The 17,002-nt window shown below is 41.0% G+C and overlaps 1 protein-coding gene across 1 annotated transcript in view; it reads left to right on the forward strand.

Moving 5' to 3' along the window:
• Positions 1–17,002, forward strand: part of FHIT (fragile histidine triad diadenosine triphosphatase) — an 857,033-nt gene that overhangs the window by 554,600 nt on the left and 285,431 nt on the right. The window contains exons 3-4 of the mRNA XM_070359638.1: positions 1,861–2,006; positions 3,372–3,401. Of these exons, the coding sequence (XP_070215739.1) occupies positions 1,861–2,006; positions 3,372–3,401 (176 nt within the window). The remainder of the gene's footprint in view (positions 1–1,860; positions 2,007–3,371; positions 3,402–17,002) is intronic.

Here is a 17,002-nt window from a genome sequence, read left to right on the forward strand (position 1 = left end):
ATTACTAATATTCAGTTAAAATGATAAATGAATGTGATGTATCACCCTGCAGTTAGGTATACACAAGATAAAATACCTCAATTCAGCCATTTTGGTTCAGTTTCATAAACAGCTGGAGTCATTAAACATTAGGTTAAGCTAAGCCTTTAGCACCAGACAAGCAAAATGAACAGGTATTGCGATTTTTATGACACTGAAAATGAAAAACATTTTAGATGTTATTCATATTACTAAAGTTACATTAGACACAAAGATTGCCAGATTCATTCCACCCGTTTTCACAGTCAGCAGTTGTTTAAATAAAATATCATTCCCTTCCCCACCTAGTTGCTGTGTACAGACACTGCCAACCACAGTAATTATGGATGTTGTTGGAAGCTTGCAAAGTTGTCATCTTGCTGTGGTTTGGTGAAGTCAGAGCCTAAGGGAGGGTGTAAATTAAAGCAGAGAGGAGGAAGACTGGGAAAGGTCTCTTTTAACAACGACCAAAAAAAAAAAGCAACTCAGTGGGAGTGGAGGCTGGCAATCTGCTAAAAGGAAATGAAAGGAAATTCTTCATTTCTAAACGGTTCATTGACCCATGATAATAAAGCAGCCCTGCAAAGAAGGATAATTATCTTTTTAAGTATCAGATGCCCTGTGGGTAAAGGCCTCCCTTCTCCTCTCTTGAAAAATGAACTGAGATTAAACAAATACTCCTTTTCCTAGTTTACCATTGACATGAATTTCCTGGTTATGAGCAAAAGTAATCAGTTTTCTCCTTTTCTTTTTCCCCCTTGTCTTATGGAAATCAAGCCCGCCCAGCTGAGCTCAGTGCATTTCCCCCTGGGCCCTGAGTCCTACCAATAGTTTGGGGAGCTAAAGTGCTTGATATTCTGGTGAGACTAGCAATTGCAAACTTGTGGTTTTATTATGCCCCTTAGCTCCTTGGCTCAAGGCAGAAGCATGCTTTTTTTTTTAAACAAGAACAACGAAAGACACAGAAAAGAACATTAGCTTTTTTTCTCCTGCTGGTACCTGATAAATAAATAAGAAATTCAGTGTAGCTTGTGTGTGTATACATATGGATGTGTACATGTCTCTACATGTATGCCCATACATATATGATGAGTTCAAATACAAAAAGGAAGTGAAATGTTATCGATGATGTGACATTGAATATTTATTTGCTACCCACAAATGATCAAACATGTATCCTTTTTCTCTAGACTCTTGTTTGTTCAGACCAGTAATGTAAATATGTTGGTTAGTCTGACTAATAGAATACATTAAGATGGTTTCAGTTGCACAGACAACCTAAATTGCTTAACCATGTGGCACATCTGCTTGTTATAAATGAAGTTGGCTGTACATTTTCAGAATGTCTACACTCCTTTAAAAAAGAAAACTGCTATTATCTTTTCATGAGCTGTTTTTCTAGAGAGATTTTGATATTAAAGTCTTAACCATGATGCTCTTCATAGAAAAACCAAATAAATATTCCAGTTGCTTTTCCAACCCAGAGCCTTTGGCTCCTTGAGAAGACTGAGCTTCAGAATAGAGTTCAGGAGATAACGGTCCAGAATAGATCGTGCCTCGTGGCATAATTACTTCAGCCAGCACTTAAGCCTTTTTGAACACTGATGTCTTTTTCTCTTAAAAGAACTTTCTCAGGGCACCACAGCTTCTCCTTCAGAGTATAATTAGCCGTCAGCTCTGTTTGAACTCCTTGGAGTTCAGTGGTTGGTAAATATTTGTTCTTTTATCCCTTAGCCTTTGTGAGTTCAGGCCCTGGGCCTGATTCAGTGCGATGGGTATAAACTTCTTGGCGAAAACGTTCCCTAAAGCAAGCAGAATGTACCTTAACAGACCTCACTGCAGATGTCCTCGTGTGTCCCCTCCGGCCAGTGGAGCGCTTCCGAGACATGAGTCCCGAAGAAGTGGCTGACTTGTTTCAGGCAGCACAGAGAGTCGGCACGGTGGTAGAGAAGCATTTCCAGGGCACCTCGCTCACGTTTTCCATGCAGGTGAGTATACAGAGAGCTCAGAAATTAGTTTTCATCCTTTTCACATTGAACTCTCTCCCGTGACAGCGTTTCCCCATTCTGTGCAGTGTAATATTGGCTTCTCAAGTGGCTCAGTGGTAAAGAATCCACCTGCCAGTACAGTAGATGCAGGAGATTTGGGTTCGATTCCTGGGTCAGGAAAATCCCCTGGAGAAGGGAACGGCTACCCACTCCAGTATTCTTGCCTGGAGAATTCTATGGACAGAGGAGGTTGGCGGGCTACAGTCCATGGGGTCGCAAAGAGTCAGACATGACTGAGCAACTGAGCACGCATGCAGCCTGGTACTGGGTTGGCCAAAAAAGTCCGTTAAGGGTTTTCTTTAAGATGTCATAAAAAAGAAAAAGTCCAAACAAACTTTTTGGCCAACACAGTAGTTTTGTTTTTCTTTAGTTGTTTCCCTCTTACATGATTTCTTTTGTCTGTAGTTTGTCTGGAGTGCAGATCACAACCCATCAGGTTGACTTTAGGACCCGCTAATGGATTGAGAACCAACACGTCTGAAAAGCCCTGATGACACAGGTGTGCTTCATCTTGGCTACAGCCAGGCACAAACTCTCACCCAGGTAGTCTGGGTCCTAGGAGTCAAAAGACTTTCCTAAATTTGCGGAGTTCTAGTGTAACTTTGAAATTTCTGATTTTAAAAACAATGCTTGTTCTGCTATTCCAAACCAGATGAACACTTACTTTTGCTTTATGTCATGGCTAATGACTGGATTTGTTTGCTTATTTTCAACTATTTCAACAAATAGTTTTGTGGAAATAGCTTCAGAAATCCCAGGGGAGAACCCAGAATAGGGAAAGAGTCCAGCTAGAATAACAGTTCCGCCTTTTCTCTCAAGGTCAGAACAGCTAGGAAGGGCCCACTTTCCCTGCTGTTGCCACGTGAGAGCCCATATTTTTGCTCAATGGATTGTGTTTATAGCAGATTTCCTAAATTGAGACTTAAAGTCATCAGACATTAATTAAACTACATCTGGTTTAAAGATAACCAAAAGGTATGATACTTCACCTCCCCGAACATTTCCAGTCTTCTATTAATGGAATTAAAACCATAGCCAAAAGCAAAGAGCATGAACAGTAGGAAGGGGGTTGGCTCACTGGATAATTTGTATCATTTTTATACATAACTTCTCACTTACTCTCAGACAGAAATGGAGAACTGTCAGGTTCTACACATTTGAAGCTCATGGTCCCCTTGAGGAAACTATAAATTAACACACAATGAAATTGGATCTAAATTATTAATGGGCGCTATTTCTGAATAAGCAGGAGATACCATCTATCTGTTCTCACCTCTTGTTTTTTCTTTGTTTTCCTGTTTCCAGGATGGCCCCGAAGCCGGACAGACTGTGAAGGTGAGTGCTTATTATGTGCATACAAATTAATAGGGGGTGATTACGAGAACTAATAAAAAATCACACTGAGTCATTTAGAGCACATTACTGTTTCACTATGTTATCTTCGAGGTCAGAGAGACCCTAGGCATTAGAGCCATAAATCCTGACATTATAAACTTTGCCAAGCAATATGTTTCCCATTAGTTTACAAGACATTTACCTTTTGTAGTAAAATGATTATTGTCCAAATGCTCAAACAGAAACTAAATCATGGAGTCCTGAAATGCAAGCCCGAGTCCAGGGAGCTCGTGGGAGGTGGTGTCTGGGAAGCAGCGCAGATGCCGGGTTTGGATTGCTGTGTCTCCGGTGAGGCCGGGGCGCCTCTGACCGCCTTCTGGTTCTGGTTCTATGCCGTCTTTTGTTGCTTTGCTAATGTGGAGCAGAGGGCTTGCTCATGTGGTGGCCCCACATTTGGGTTGTCCCCTCACTCCTCGACCCGTGTTCCCCTCTGTTCTCTTTCTCTCCACCCACACACCTACTCTTTTCCTCCCTTGGTACTCAATACCAAAGGTCAACGTGATGTGGTCAGTGGAGCTCAGAAATGGGTTTTAAGTGTGCCAGAAGAGGGGAGGAGGATTTATTGGGAGAGTCTCTGCTTTCTTAATAAAATAAAATAAGAGAATGAAATCCTGGATGATTCTGAAGCTGAGTTTCAGTCTCTTTCATACAAATGCAAATTCCTATGCAGTTAGTTCCTAAGCCAAAATCATAGAAAAGTTCTTTTTTTTTTCCCCACCTCCATGTTAGAAATCAGAAGCAAGTTTAACTGGGGTGTTAATGTTACATTTTTGTGAAATAAGGTTTTATGGCTTTGAGACTGGCTGTGAGCAAGTAAGGCAATGCTTGGTTCCAAGCGATGCCAGATAAACTTAATGTGCCTTTGATGCTCATCTGCATGTGGCTGTAATGCTTAACACAGCTACCACGGGGCTTTTAACATCGAATCTCTGGGAAGTTCTTTAAGGAACAAATGTAATTCCTTATGAAAAAAAAAGTTTAGGCTTGCTCCAGACACGCAGTGTGATAAAGATGAATTCTCAGCTTTTCTCAGCCTCTGTGCCTGGCTTCCAAACATGCAAATGGTAAAAAACAAAAACCAAAAAACCCCACAACAGTCTAATAGGAGTAGCTTCATTTTGAAATTGTTTTTTGAAATACAGAGACCCAGTTGCTAGACTTTTTAAAAAAATCAATATTCAGATATAAATCCCCAAACTAGCAGATGAGTTAGATGCGTACTTCGTGCAGTATCTATTTAATGGAATTCCTTCAGCCACTCACAGTAATGCTGCGAAGGCATAGGAGTAACAGGGGAGAAATTGAGACCTTGTCAAGAGGCCGGCGCAGGTTGATAGAGTGTACAAATGATACACAGCTGAAATGTGTATGAGTATATGGGTTATACTATCTCAAAACGGTGTTTCAGGATTCTGAATGGAACATTAAAACATTTCCTAGACAAGCAGGCACTGAATAGAGACAAGAGTAGATTAGTGGTTACCAAGGGCTGTAGGAAGAAGGGAATGGGAAATGAGTACTGAGTAAGGGTTTCTTTTGGGGATGATTAGTGGTGGAATTAGTGGTGATAGTTGCGCAACATTTTGAATATTTTTAAAACCTACTGAATTGCGCATTTGAAAATGGTAGCTTTTATGTTATTTGAGTTTTATCTCAATTAAAAATGGCAATAAAACTTAAAAAAGAAAAAAAAAAAAAAAAAAAAAACCTAACAAGCACCGAATCTAGTATGGCTGACTACCATGGCTGTAGACTCTCTGACTCTAGCAGTGACTACTTTTTCATGTCCCAGTGATCTGGCCAAAATGTTTAATGATTTTGTTAGCTTTGGTGGTGATGATGGAGTAATTTTCAGAGTATAGCACTCAGATATAAATTGTTGAGTGTGGTTCTTATCATTATTACCATTGTATTTTATGTTAAGCTGTTTGTTTTTAGATTACAGTTTTTGGAAATTTTTTATTTTTCTTTACAGTTTTTGGTAGATTATATTCTTTTGGACATCTTTCAGTTGTTTCCTATGTGATCAGAGGATTTCTCCCATATGAATTAGCTGGGCCATCTTAAACCCTTTGTGTAATATTAAATGGCTGAAAGAAACCATCCACATGCATTCGACCCTTGAATAACAGAAGTTTGAATGGTGAGGGTTCACTTATATGGGCATTTTTTCAGTAGTAAATACTACAGTAATACAGATCAGTGGTTGGTGGAATCTGCAGATGCAGAAGTGCATGTATCTGGGCTGACTATAAATTATACATGGATTTTCCACCTCGAGGGAGGTTTGGAACTGTTAACCCCCAGGTTTTAAGAGTCAGCTGTACATACAACTGGGCTTCCCCAGTGGCTCAGCAGTAAAGAATCTACCTGCAACACAGTAGACAAGGGTTCAATCCCTGAGTCAGGAAGATCCCCTGGAGGAGGGCATGGCAACCCATTCCAATATTCTTGCCTGGAGAATCCCATGGACAGAGGATCCTGGTAGGCAACAGTCCATAGTGTCACAGAGTTGGATGTGACTAAATTGACTGAGCATGCACGTACATACAACTATAATCTCAGTGGATGACAAAGTTTTGAAAACTGTCCTTTTAGAACAAGTCTATGTATCAAAAATTGTCTAATCTATTTTTTCTAAGTATGATTCTTACACTGCTGCTGCTAAGTCACTAAAGTCGTGTACTACCTACCTAAGAATTACTTTTCATGTTACTTTAGTAGAAAGGTTGATTCCATTTTTATTCTAAATCTACTGACTTAGAATCTTTGTGTTTGGGGCTTTTGCGTCTTCACTGTTAACACGTGCATCCTATGAGTCTTCTCAGATTGTAGATATTTACTAGTGTTGCTGTTCCACAGTAACTTCCTAGACTAGTTAAAATCACAGTTGAAGTTGCATTGCTTGCTCAGGTGATAGTGATTTAGAAAAAACTTTGGAAATTGCCACATGGCTTCTGAGAGGTCATTGACCTCTGATCCAATGGCAAACTTGGAAAGGATCATATGGGTTTCTTTCCTAAACAGGTTATGCTGCATAGTCCTGCTGTTAATAGAAATAAGTGAGATTAGTGAATTTGTCATATACCTTGGACAACCTTCAGCAGGTCCATGGATCGCCAAGCCTTGAGTGCTCAGTGACAACAAAGAGCATGTTAATATTTCAAGTAAGCAATAATAGAAAAGTTAGCGGAATATTTTAAAGTTCTTACCACTTTTTTCATTGATTTACCCTGTAAATTTACCCTGTAAAAAGCATTTTGCAAGTTTTGATAAAGTTTACCAAAAAACAGTTTATTTACCACAATCATGGTATAGAATATTCCCATCACCTTTCCCCCTCCCAAATTCCCCACGTCCCTGTGTGGTCGATCACTCTTCTCTGCCTCTTATTCTTGGTAACTACTGACCTATATTCTTTCCCCGTTTCGATTTTTAGCAGTGTCACATACTTGAATTGATACCATATGTAGCCTTTGAATCTGGTTTCTTTACTTAGCATGATGCCTTTGAGATGATCTGTTTTGCATGTATCAGTAATCTGTTCCTTTTTAGTAACTATAAGCTTGTTTACATCTGAGGGACATTGGTTGTTTTGGATAATTATAAATAAACCACTAAACATTCACATATTAAAAAAAAAAAAGATAGTATGCGGTGATGGCCCCGTAACCTTGACCCTAGGAAGCCAGAAGTCAGCCCTGCCAGAGAGCAAAACTGCATCGTCAGTATTTAGCTGTTGGGTTTTGTTTTTTAATCATTTTTTTATTATGGCTTTTGGCTGCGCTGAGTCTTTGTTGCTGCACGGGCTTTTCTCCAGTTGCAGTGGGCAGGGGCTCTCTCCAGCTGTGGCGCAGGACTTCTTATTGCGGTAGCTTCTCTCATTGCGGTCCTTGGGCTTGAGAGCACAGGCTCAGTAGTTGTGTTGAACCGGGCTTAGTTGCTCTGTGGCATGTGGGATCTTCCCAGACCAGGAATTGAACCCGTTTCCCCTGCATTGCATGGTGGATTCTTAATCACTCGACCACCAGGGAAGCCCCTAGCTATTGGGTTTTGAAAACAAAATCTGACTGAGCATTTCAGATTTTGAAATTCATACAGTCAAATATTATGAGGCAGTATTTGACAACCTGCCATGGAAAACGCAATGACTATTTTGTTCATCTTTGCTTCTGTCTCTTGATATCCCACCTAATGCCTGGCTTCTAAACCTTTTTTGTCTCACACTGCGTGGTAATAGCAATAAGCCCAGTAATGGTCTCTTCCTCTGAAGCAACCGTTGTTGTTAGAGGAGGTGCACCACTGAGTGAGCCTCTTGAACATGCTGTCCCTTTAGGATTTTTGTTTTGTGGGCTTTAAATTCTTCTTTGCAAAGAACAAGGTGGACTAGCTTACTCAGAGAGGCATTTGTGACAGGAAAGAGAAATATCAAACGAAAAAAGTGACCTCTTACTTCTCAGCTGATTATTCACTCTCCTGTTTGAGTTTAAAAGTAAGAGGGCACCGTTATCCACCAGATGATTGGTGAAGCAATTTGAATATCCTACAGGCTTGAGAAATGACCCCTTTTTTCTGGCCTCAACCACGCACCACCATATGTGTCTACACATGCATACATATGTACATATGTATACATATCTTGATACATATCACCATTACAAGGGGCTTCCCATGCGGTGCTAGTAGTAAAGAAGCCACCTGCTGATGCAGGAGTCACAAGAGATGAGGGTTCAATCCCTGGGTTGGGAAGATCCCATGGAGTATGAAATGGCAACCTGCCCCAATATTCTTGCATGGAAAATTCCATGGAGAGAGGAGCTGGTGGGGTATGGTCCATGGGACCACACAGTCAGATACAACTGAGCAGCTAAGTGCACAGCACCTCATCATGTACATATACAACCAGATGTTGCTTTAGCATTGGCCCTCCCAGACACCCCCTCCCATCTGAAGTAGCCCTCCTAAGCCCCTCACTCCCTATCCTGTTTGCCATCCTCTACTGAAAACAAAACCCCATAACCTAACAGTTGTGGGTTATGTTTTATTCTAAGACCCTACTGAGGACTATAGCCTGGGAAGACAGCCTCTCAGATAGCTCGGACGAACTGTTCCAAAGAGATAAAAGAGAAGCTGGGATATATAGGAGTTTTACTGGGAAAAAATGTAGTAGAACATCAAAAGATTACTGATAATCACACACAAAAAAACCCTTCATCTCAGGGAATGATTTTACTGCTTTTTTATGTATGGGAAGGTGCAAGAGTCTGGCTTGTTGAAATCTCTTTGATGCACATCTTTACTATCTAGGGCCAATATCCACTTTTTCTCCTTCCTGAATTCCCCTCAGGGTGCACTGTAGGAGCTGCTGCGATAGCTGATGGCTTAATGGCAGGCAACGTTCTTTGTCCAGGCCTTTTGATTTCCTTCAGGGTCTTCTTCACTGTCTTTTATTTGTTGGTATGTTACTTTTTTTTTCCTGTACCATATTGTTTCTTTAGTCCCTGGAGAATGTAAGCTTCTTGAGAACCTGCATTCTGTCATTGTTTACTATGGCTCTCTTGGGTGGTATGGGGAGGAGGGTGGAGATGCTAATGATGGAACAGATCTATGCTCCTAACTTTATAGAAGCACATGATGTGTTGTATTTCAATGTGCAGTCGGAGGTGTGGGTTTTCTGGAGTTTCTGTCAAGACTCTCCCTTATTCTGCCATCACTGACAAAGACCAGAATTTCCACTAATCCAATTCCCAAATCACACTCGAAAATGTAATTTCAACTAGCCACATCATTAAGGCAATGTTCTGTCCTTTAAAAGAGATGCTACTGAGTAAGTTTAATGTGAGCTTTTAGAGCAATTACTATGTGCGTCCTTAGGTGGGAGAGTGCTTTAGATATATTAAAGAGAGAGATTTATGGCAGGCAGGTAATTTAGAATTTTATAAGAGCTATTTATAAAATATGCTTGCTTACACTCTTCTGTGTTTATGGTGCTTGAATCCTCTACTTAGATATTTAATTTTATAGTGTTAACACTGTGGGAAGTGTCTCTTATTAACTGTTGATACATTAGTGATTACTTTTTTGGATTGCTTTCAGAAGAACAAAGAAAGAAATCCTTCAAAGAAATGTGATTTACGAATTAAAATAGCAATAAACAAGCTCTCCATTCACTGAGGAGTTTCTTTGGTCCCTTCCATAAGATTTGCTAATCTTTGCAATTCATGAACTTAGAGGACATTTTAGCTCTAAGTAAAAGTCCAGGAGCTAATACACTTTGACATCAGTAAGAGGCTCCATAGAAGTTTTAGTTTTATAAGTTTGGGCCAGCCTCTTAACCTCTATGAACATTTATTTCCTCATATTTCAAATGGGGGGAAACCCTAGCAAATATATTGAGTGATGATGAGAAGAAACCAGTATGAAAATGGGAATAGAATGCCCAGCCCACCACATCTTATTCCTAGGGCCTTATGCATGTTTCTTTCTTTTTTTATTACTTACTTACTTACTTAATTTTTGGCTGTGCTGGGTCTTCATTGCTTTGTGTGGGCTTTCTTTAGTGACATGATCAGATCAGATCAGATCAGTCGCTCAGTTGTGTCCAACTCTTTGTGACCCCATGAATTGCAGCATGCCAGGCCTCCCTGTCCATCACCAACTCCTGGAGTTCACTCAGACTCACGTCCATTGAGTCAGTGATGCCATCCAGCCATCTCATCCTCTATCGTCCCCTTCTCCTCTTGCCCCCAACCCCTCCCAGCATCAGAGTCTTTTCCAATGAGGGGCTATTCTCTAGTCGTGGTGTGCGGGCTTCTCACTGTGGTGGCTTCTGTTGTTGCAGAGCACAGGCCCTAGGGCACGTGGACTCAGGAGTTGCATCTCTAGGGCTCTAGAGTGCAGGCTCAGTGGTTGGGGCACACAGGCTTAGTTACTCCAAGACGTGTGTGATCATCCCAGACCAGGGATCAAACCCATGTCCCCTGCATTCACAGGCATATTCTTAACCCTTGGACCACCAGGGAAGTCCATGTTTTTGTTAATTTTAATCTTACTCTCAGCTTTCTTGTCCTTAAGACAGGCTAAGGTGTCACTTTATGAGACTGTTTCTGGTATACGGGTTGTTTGTAGCCCTGTCTAGTTCATTTATTCATACAGTAAATTCTCTCACTATTAATTACTGCCTTTTAGCTTACATTCTTGGGGAAAAAAAACCACTTGGTTCTGATCATATCACTTGCCTAGTTTGAATATCTAGTTTGAACTTACAAAATTGACCACTTGAACATTCAGACATCTGCCTTATTACTCGGGGTATGAAATCTCAGCCCTGATAACTTTCAACCTCTGCTGTATCCCTTGGTGGTAATGAGTAAGCTGTGCTCCTGAACCAACAGTGTACTTCACCACAGCTTAAAGTAGGCTTCAATAGGACAGAAACTTGTCTGCCCCCTACTGCTGGCTCAGTAGGTCAGATGTGAGACCCAGGGCACCGCATTTTAACAGACACAGTCAGTGATGTTCATGTACAGATCTCTCCAGTGCAGAGCCACTTAGCAAAGAAGTGATGGGATGTGGAGGGGTGTCCACATAGCAGCTTGCTTTCCAATCCAGAAGAATTTCTCATATTTGGTGTGCAGAGAAAGGAGAAACCAACATCTCAAAAATCAAAATGATTCTTACTTGACTGGTATTTATTATTTTCATCTGGAAAGAAATTTCATGAGAGCTATAATTTGCCAGAGAACTTTTATCATTTGATTAAAACATGAGGAAAATCACCTTGCCTGTGTTTATATCTAATGCCTGTGTCTACTGCTGAAGAATTAGTATCTTCAGGATGCAATCACTTTTATCTTCTGCAGTTGCCTTACAATTTGCTTCTCTGCTCTGAAAATGAACCCAGTTTTCCTGAGTTTGGTAAATCGAAATTCAGTTTGGTGTTCAGGGGATGGGTTGGGTGTACAGGTGGGAGTGGGCACCTCCAATCCCATCCTTCCCATTGACTTTCCTTCCCTGCCTGGTGATTTGGAGGCAAAAGCCCTCATCCCTAGCTTTCTGGGCAGGAAAGGGAAATGAGCCTGTCTTTCCCCTGTGGGAAAGTTTCTTTCTTCTTCTAAACCAGCCCTCTTCTAAGTGAGTATCAAATCACTGAGTTTTTCCATTTCTAAGTAGTTAATCTTGAATTGCATGATGCCATGTGGGTCAAAGCACTGAAAGGAAAATTAACCAAACTCTCTGGTCTTCTTCCATTTCTATTTGTTAATTTCCCCCCTGTTCTCTCAAACTCCAGGGCAGCTTAGGTGGATCGGAGGGGAATGCCGCGGATGGAGTGAGGGTGGAAGGGGAATGTCATCAGGACTACACTCCTGATGAAGGGGAAGGACTCTGCAGCCAGATGGCCTGGTTTCCTTCCCAGAGCTAACACCTATCATTTCTATGACTCTTGCAAAAGTCAACCTTTTTAGCCTCATCTATTTATAAGGTTATAAAATGGGGGTCTTAATAGTATCCTGCCTCATAGGGGTGTTGTGAAGATCAAACAGATGATAATACATGTAAATGTCTTTGACATAGCACTTGACATACAGGAAAGTCTCAATAAATATCTGCTATTAGTTTATAATTTTCACTTAATCCTCATGAATCTAAAAATAGGGCATTGATATTTTATACTTAGACTAAGGTTTATGGAGGCAGTCACTTAACAACAACGATAAGAACAAAACACAAGTTACAGATAGGAGAGTTGGGATTCAAACCCAGGCTTGTCTGAAAGCCTGATTTTCCATTTTATCATCTGAGCTGATCCTCAGAACACCTTGTACTCAGTTGCTGTTGTTCAGTTCTTCAGTTGTATCTGACTCTTTGCGACCCCATGGACTGTAGCCTGCCAGTCTTCCCTGTCCTTCACTGTCTCCCAGAGTTGGCTCAAACTCATGTCCATTGAGTTGATGATGTCATCCAACCAGTTCATCTTCTGTTGCCCCATTGTCCTCTTGCCCTCAATCTTTCCCAAATGGCATTTGACCCAAACTGCATCAGGGTCTTTTCAAATGAGTTGGTTCTTCGCATCAGGTAGCCAGAATATTGGAGCTTCAGCTTCAGCATCAGTCCTTCCAATGAATTTTTAGGGTTGATTTCCTTTAGGATTGACTGCTTTGCACTCTGTAAGCATAGCCAAAGATACATAAGGAGATGTTTTGTAAATATTTTGTCTCCCTCAACATAGATTCATCTGCATTGTTTTTCTCTGCTTAGAATAATGTGACTTCCATCTAAAACTACCCAGGGGACTCTCTCTATAATTTTATTATACAGGTGAAGGTTAACTAACTTAAATGCTACTTTATTGCTGGATGTCAATTTACAGCAGAATTATATGTTTTAGATGTTTAATTTTTCATTAGTGCTACCAAACAAATTCCTTTAGTAATTGGAGGTCCTGACATATAGCAAAGTGGGTATTGGCTGTTAAATTTATTTGGGGATCTGTGACACAAAAATGTGGCAAATATTTTGATGCTTTTTTAATGTCAGTGTTTTACAGGTTTCGGTGGACTATCTTTTCCACCTGATGCTCAGAGTTTGGGGGGTTATTTTAGTCACTGTCAAATCAAATATACTGTGAAAGGCAAAGTGCTTTATAGACCTTAAAGTGCTACGTAAATGTAAGGCATTATTATTCAGACTCACCTTCTTCCCTCTGTTGATGCAGTTGGGGCATTTATTCTCTGTCATTTTGCTGTGAAATACTAGGTGCTAAGTACTAGTAATCGCTGAAGATATTATTCTCTCACTATTTTGCTGTATATGTTTCAGGTCTAGGACAATGTGCATAAAATTCTCTAACTCCATGTAACCACTTCATTTTAAGTTTAAAGTTTTAAACCTGTGACATCTAAATAACTGGCTTGGGTAAAATGTTTATTTTGTTAAAAAAAAATAAGTAGTTAAACTTGTTCCGATGAATCCTGTGACAAGGATTGAATAGTTTGGACTAAATATGAGTGGTCAGTCCAGTCTTCTCAGATGATTAATTTGTTACAGGCCACATTACACACCTTGAATACAGAACAGGGAGTGAAAGGCCCTAAAATAATGGGCGCTTTGGTTGAAACTGGACATTTCAGCTCAAACAGATCCAGACAGAACTGAAAACATTTGTTTCAGTACTCAGTAAAAAGAATAAAATATAAAAGGAGACATCTGTTTGAGTGTAAAGTGTGTGGATCTACGTATTGCTTAGTGAAAGAGGCAGCCCTGTGTTGAGATGCCCCTGGTTTCAGGGCCAGGTGGAAGGGGCACCCTGGCTTGCCCAGGGTGCAGGGACCTTTCACCGCCTACGTAATATGGTCCTGGTTTTCCGTTATATTATTTATAATTTATGAAGAAATATAGAAAACTATCTCTATAATTTTTTATTTCACAGGCATCCCATCAGAAGAATTTTCCACTGGGACATGATTCTGCTCATCCATTCTTTCTTCTGTCTTTATCTTAAGCACATCACTAGTGCTCAGACTTCCTATGTTCAAATCTCTAATTTTGTTGTTCAGTTCTTCAGTCATGTCTGACTCTTTGAAACTCCATGGAACACAGCACACCAGGCTTCTCTGTCCTTCACCATTTCCCAGAGTTTGCTCAAACTCATGTCCATTGAGTTGATGATGCCATCTAATCATCTCATCCTCTGTCACCTCCTTCTCCTCCTGTCCTCAATCTTTCCCAGCACCAGAGTCTTTTCCAATGAGTGGGCTCTGAGGATGGGGCCCCTAAAAAATGGTTTTTGAAAAGTCCCCAATTGATTATGATGGTTACACAGATTTATGAACTGCCATTTTATTTGTGTAGCTAAATATGTTTTGATTCTCAGTCTATGTGACCTAAACTCGCAATTGATTCTGGTGGTTACCCAGATTTATGAACTGCTGTTTTATTTGTTTAATATTAATAAGTTTTGAATTCTTGATCTAGATGACCTAGATTTGATTCTTATTCCCAAATTCATCCTGAATTATTCTGTTTGTCCTTTATGCCACAGCCATTACTAAAGTAATTCTCAAGGCTTGAAAAGCAGCTGGAAGACTTAAGGGTTTGATGACCAAGCCTGGGTCAGAGGGAAGGCAGGGTAATGAATAATAGACATGGCGAGGTGCAGAGGCGCGTACATGGAAGAATTCAAATAATGTCCTTTCTAAAGACATCTGAGTGAAAAACATTGGGTTGGTGAGAATGTGTAATGGCTGTGGGGCCAAACACAGTGAGAAATTGTCCTCCAATTTATTTGTGAAGTATGTCAGTGCTGAGAAAGGATAGTTTTGAAATTTTAACCTGATGTGTCACGAAACATCAATCCTACACCTTCAGCCTCATAGCAAATCCTCTTGCTGGAAGAGCTGCTCATCCACCAAGACGAGGGAGAGAGAGACATAAATTGCTAGAAGCCTTCTGAATCAGATTAATCCCACGCCACAGAGGGAAAGGATGAAAATGATGGTTTGCAATCCTTCTGGGCTCATTCAATATAAAGATAATTGGTTTGGCTCTTGTAATGAAAACCCACATTTCTTTCCCCTGTAGTTTTGAATACGCTTTTCTTGTTCCTGATGGTTCATGAAAAATAAACATGAAGCTGTTTAGGATGTTGACCTTGCCTAAAGTGGTTTAGAAGAATAACCAACATAGAGTGAACAAAGTAAACTCCTCACATATTCTTTTACTTTGTGGCGAAATCCATTTATCCTAATGTTCATATTCACATCTCTGCCCCCTGCCCCAGGGTCTGTGTATCAGTGTTTGGTCCCTGAAAAAATTTTTTTCTAATCATACTTGCTAGATGGATGCCCTGAAAATCGCCCAACAGGACCTTTTATTTGTGTTTCAATTCTTCTGTTGGTTATAAATTGTATGAACTCCCATATGTAATCCAGTTCTAGAAGGGTAATTTTGAGGACACTGTTTAATCTTAGAAGGAATAAATGTGATTCCAAGCTCAGTTCTTCTGTCACATGACCAGGGATGAAACTCATTCTTGAGGAAGAACCTCAGAGCAGGGGATGACTCAGAGAACCCCAGACAGGCACGTGACCTTGAAAGTCCTGTAGTATCTCTGCCTTCCCGTAAATGATCCCCCTCTGTAGCCTTTAAATCGGTCCTACATCCTTCTCTACACCTGGCAACCCAGTGTGCTCTACGGTAGCTGTTTCCAGCCTGGAACCGCTCTGCTCTGTGATTGAGGGTGAGGATTCCCTCGCTGCCAACAGCATCCTGTTACGGCCTCCCAGGAAATGAACATCCTGCCTGCCCGTGCTTTTGTATTGGGTTGACCAAAATGTTCGTTCGGGGTTTGTCCATAACATCTTACAGAAAAACTTGAATGAACTTTCTGGCCAACCCAATATCTAGGATTCATTCTTTAATTCATTCGTCCATTGCCTGCTGTGTTCCACATATTGGTACAGGTCCTGGGAGAACAAGAGGAATGAGGCATAGTCCTTGTCTGTCTTTAAGGACAGGTAAAATAAGGGCTATAAGAGAGGAAGACTAAGAAGGCTGTAGAAGTTGTATATTGTTGTTTACTCACTAAGTCCCATCTGACTCTTTGCAACCCCATGGACTCTACTCCCCCAGGCTCCTCTCTCCATGGGATTCTCCAGGCAAGAATATTGGAGTGGGTTGCCATTTCCTTTCCAGGGGAACTTCCTAGCCCAGGGATTGAACCCATATCTCCTGCAGTGCAGGAGGATTTTTTACCACTGAGCCACCAGGGAAGCACAGAAGTTGTATAGTTCATATTAATTCCTTCTACCTGTGTTGATTGAGTACCTACTATGTTTCAAGCACTTCAGGGAACTGGGATACAATGAGAGGAAAGACTGCCAAGGAATAACTCTCACCTTATTGTCTTTCTCTACATGGAAATGAACAAGTAAAATGATTGCAGATTTTGAGGAGTTTTAGAAAGGCTGTAAATGGTGCTGTGAAAGCGGAGAACATGGGGAGAGTGAGGGGGATGGGGGATGGGGGAATGCGCTGCTTCAGGTAGGGTGGTCAGAACAGGCCCACTGCAAAGGTGACCCATAAGCTGAGACCTGAGGAATGAGCAGAGTCCAGCCAAAGAAAGAGCTGGGGAGGGAAAAACTTCTGAGCCGAGGAAACAGCAGCAGAGATGAGCTTGGCAAAGTCAAGGAGATTGCTGGAGCCTGGGTGGGCAGGGCTTCAGGGTGGAGAGAGAGGTGATGATGGAAGATACGTTTGAAGAGATGAGCAAGATTGTTCTACCGGCATAAGTACAACACCACTGTAAGGAGTCATACTTCTATTTTTAATGTACCTATTGTTTGGATTGTATTCTAAGGACAGAGGGTATTTCACCTGTGCTCAGTATGGTGGATCCTCTACAGTGATCTGGCTTTCAAGTTTCTAGGAAGTTGAATAGTTTGGTGTCATATATCTTCTGGGCACTGCTTGTCTCCCCAGAATACTCTCCATACTCTGCTATTTAGCAGCCAAGGAGACAGGATGCATGCGAATCCATCTCT

The sequence above is a fragment of the Bos mutus genome, chromosome 22 (genome assembly GCF_027580195.1).
Source record: "Bos mutus isolate GX-2022 chromosome 22, NWIPB_WYAK_1.1, whole genome shotgun sequence".
Taxonomy (NCBI): Eukaryota; Metazoa; Chordata; class Mammalia; order Artiodactyla; family Bovidae; genus Bos; species Bos mutus.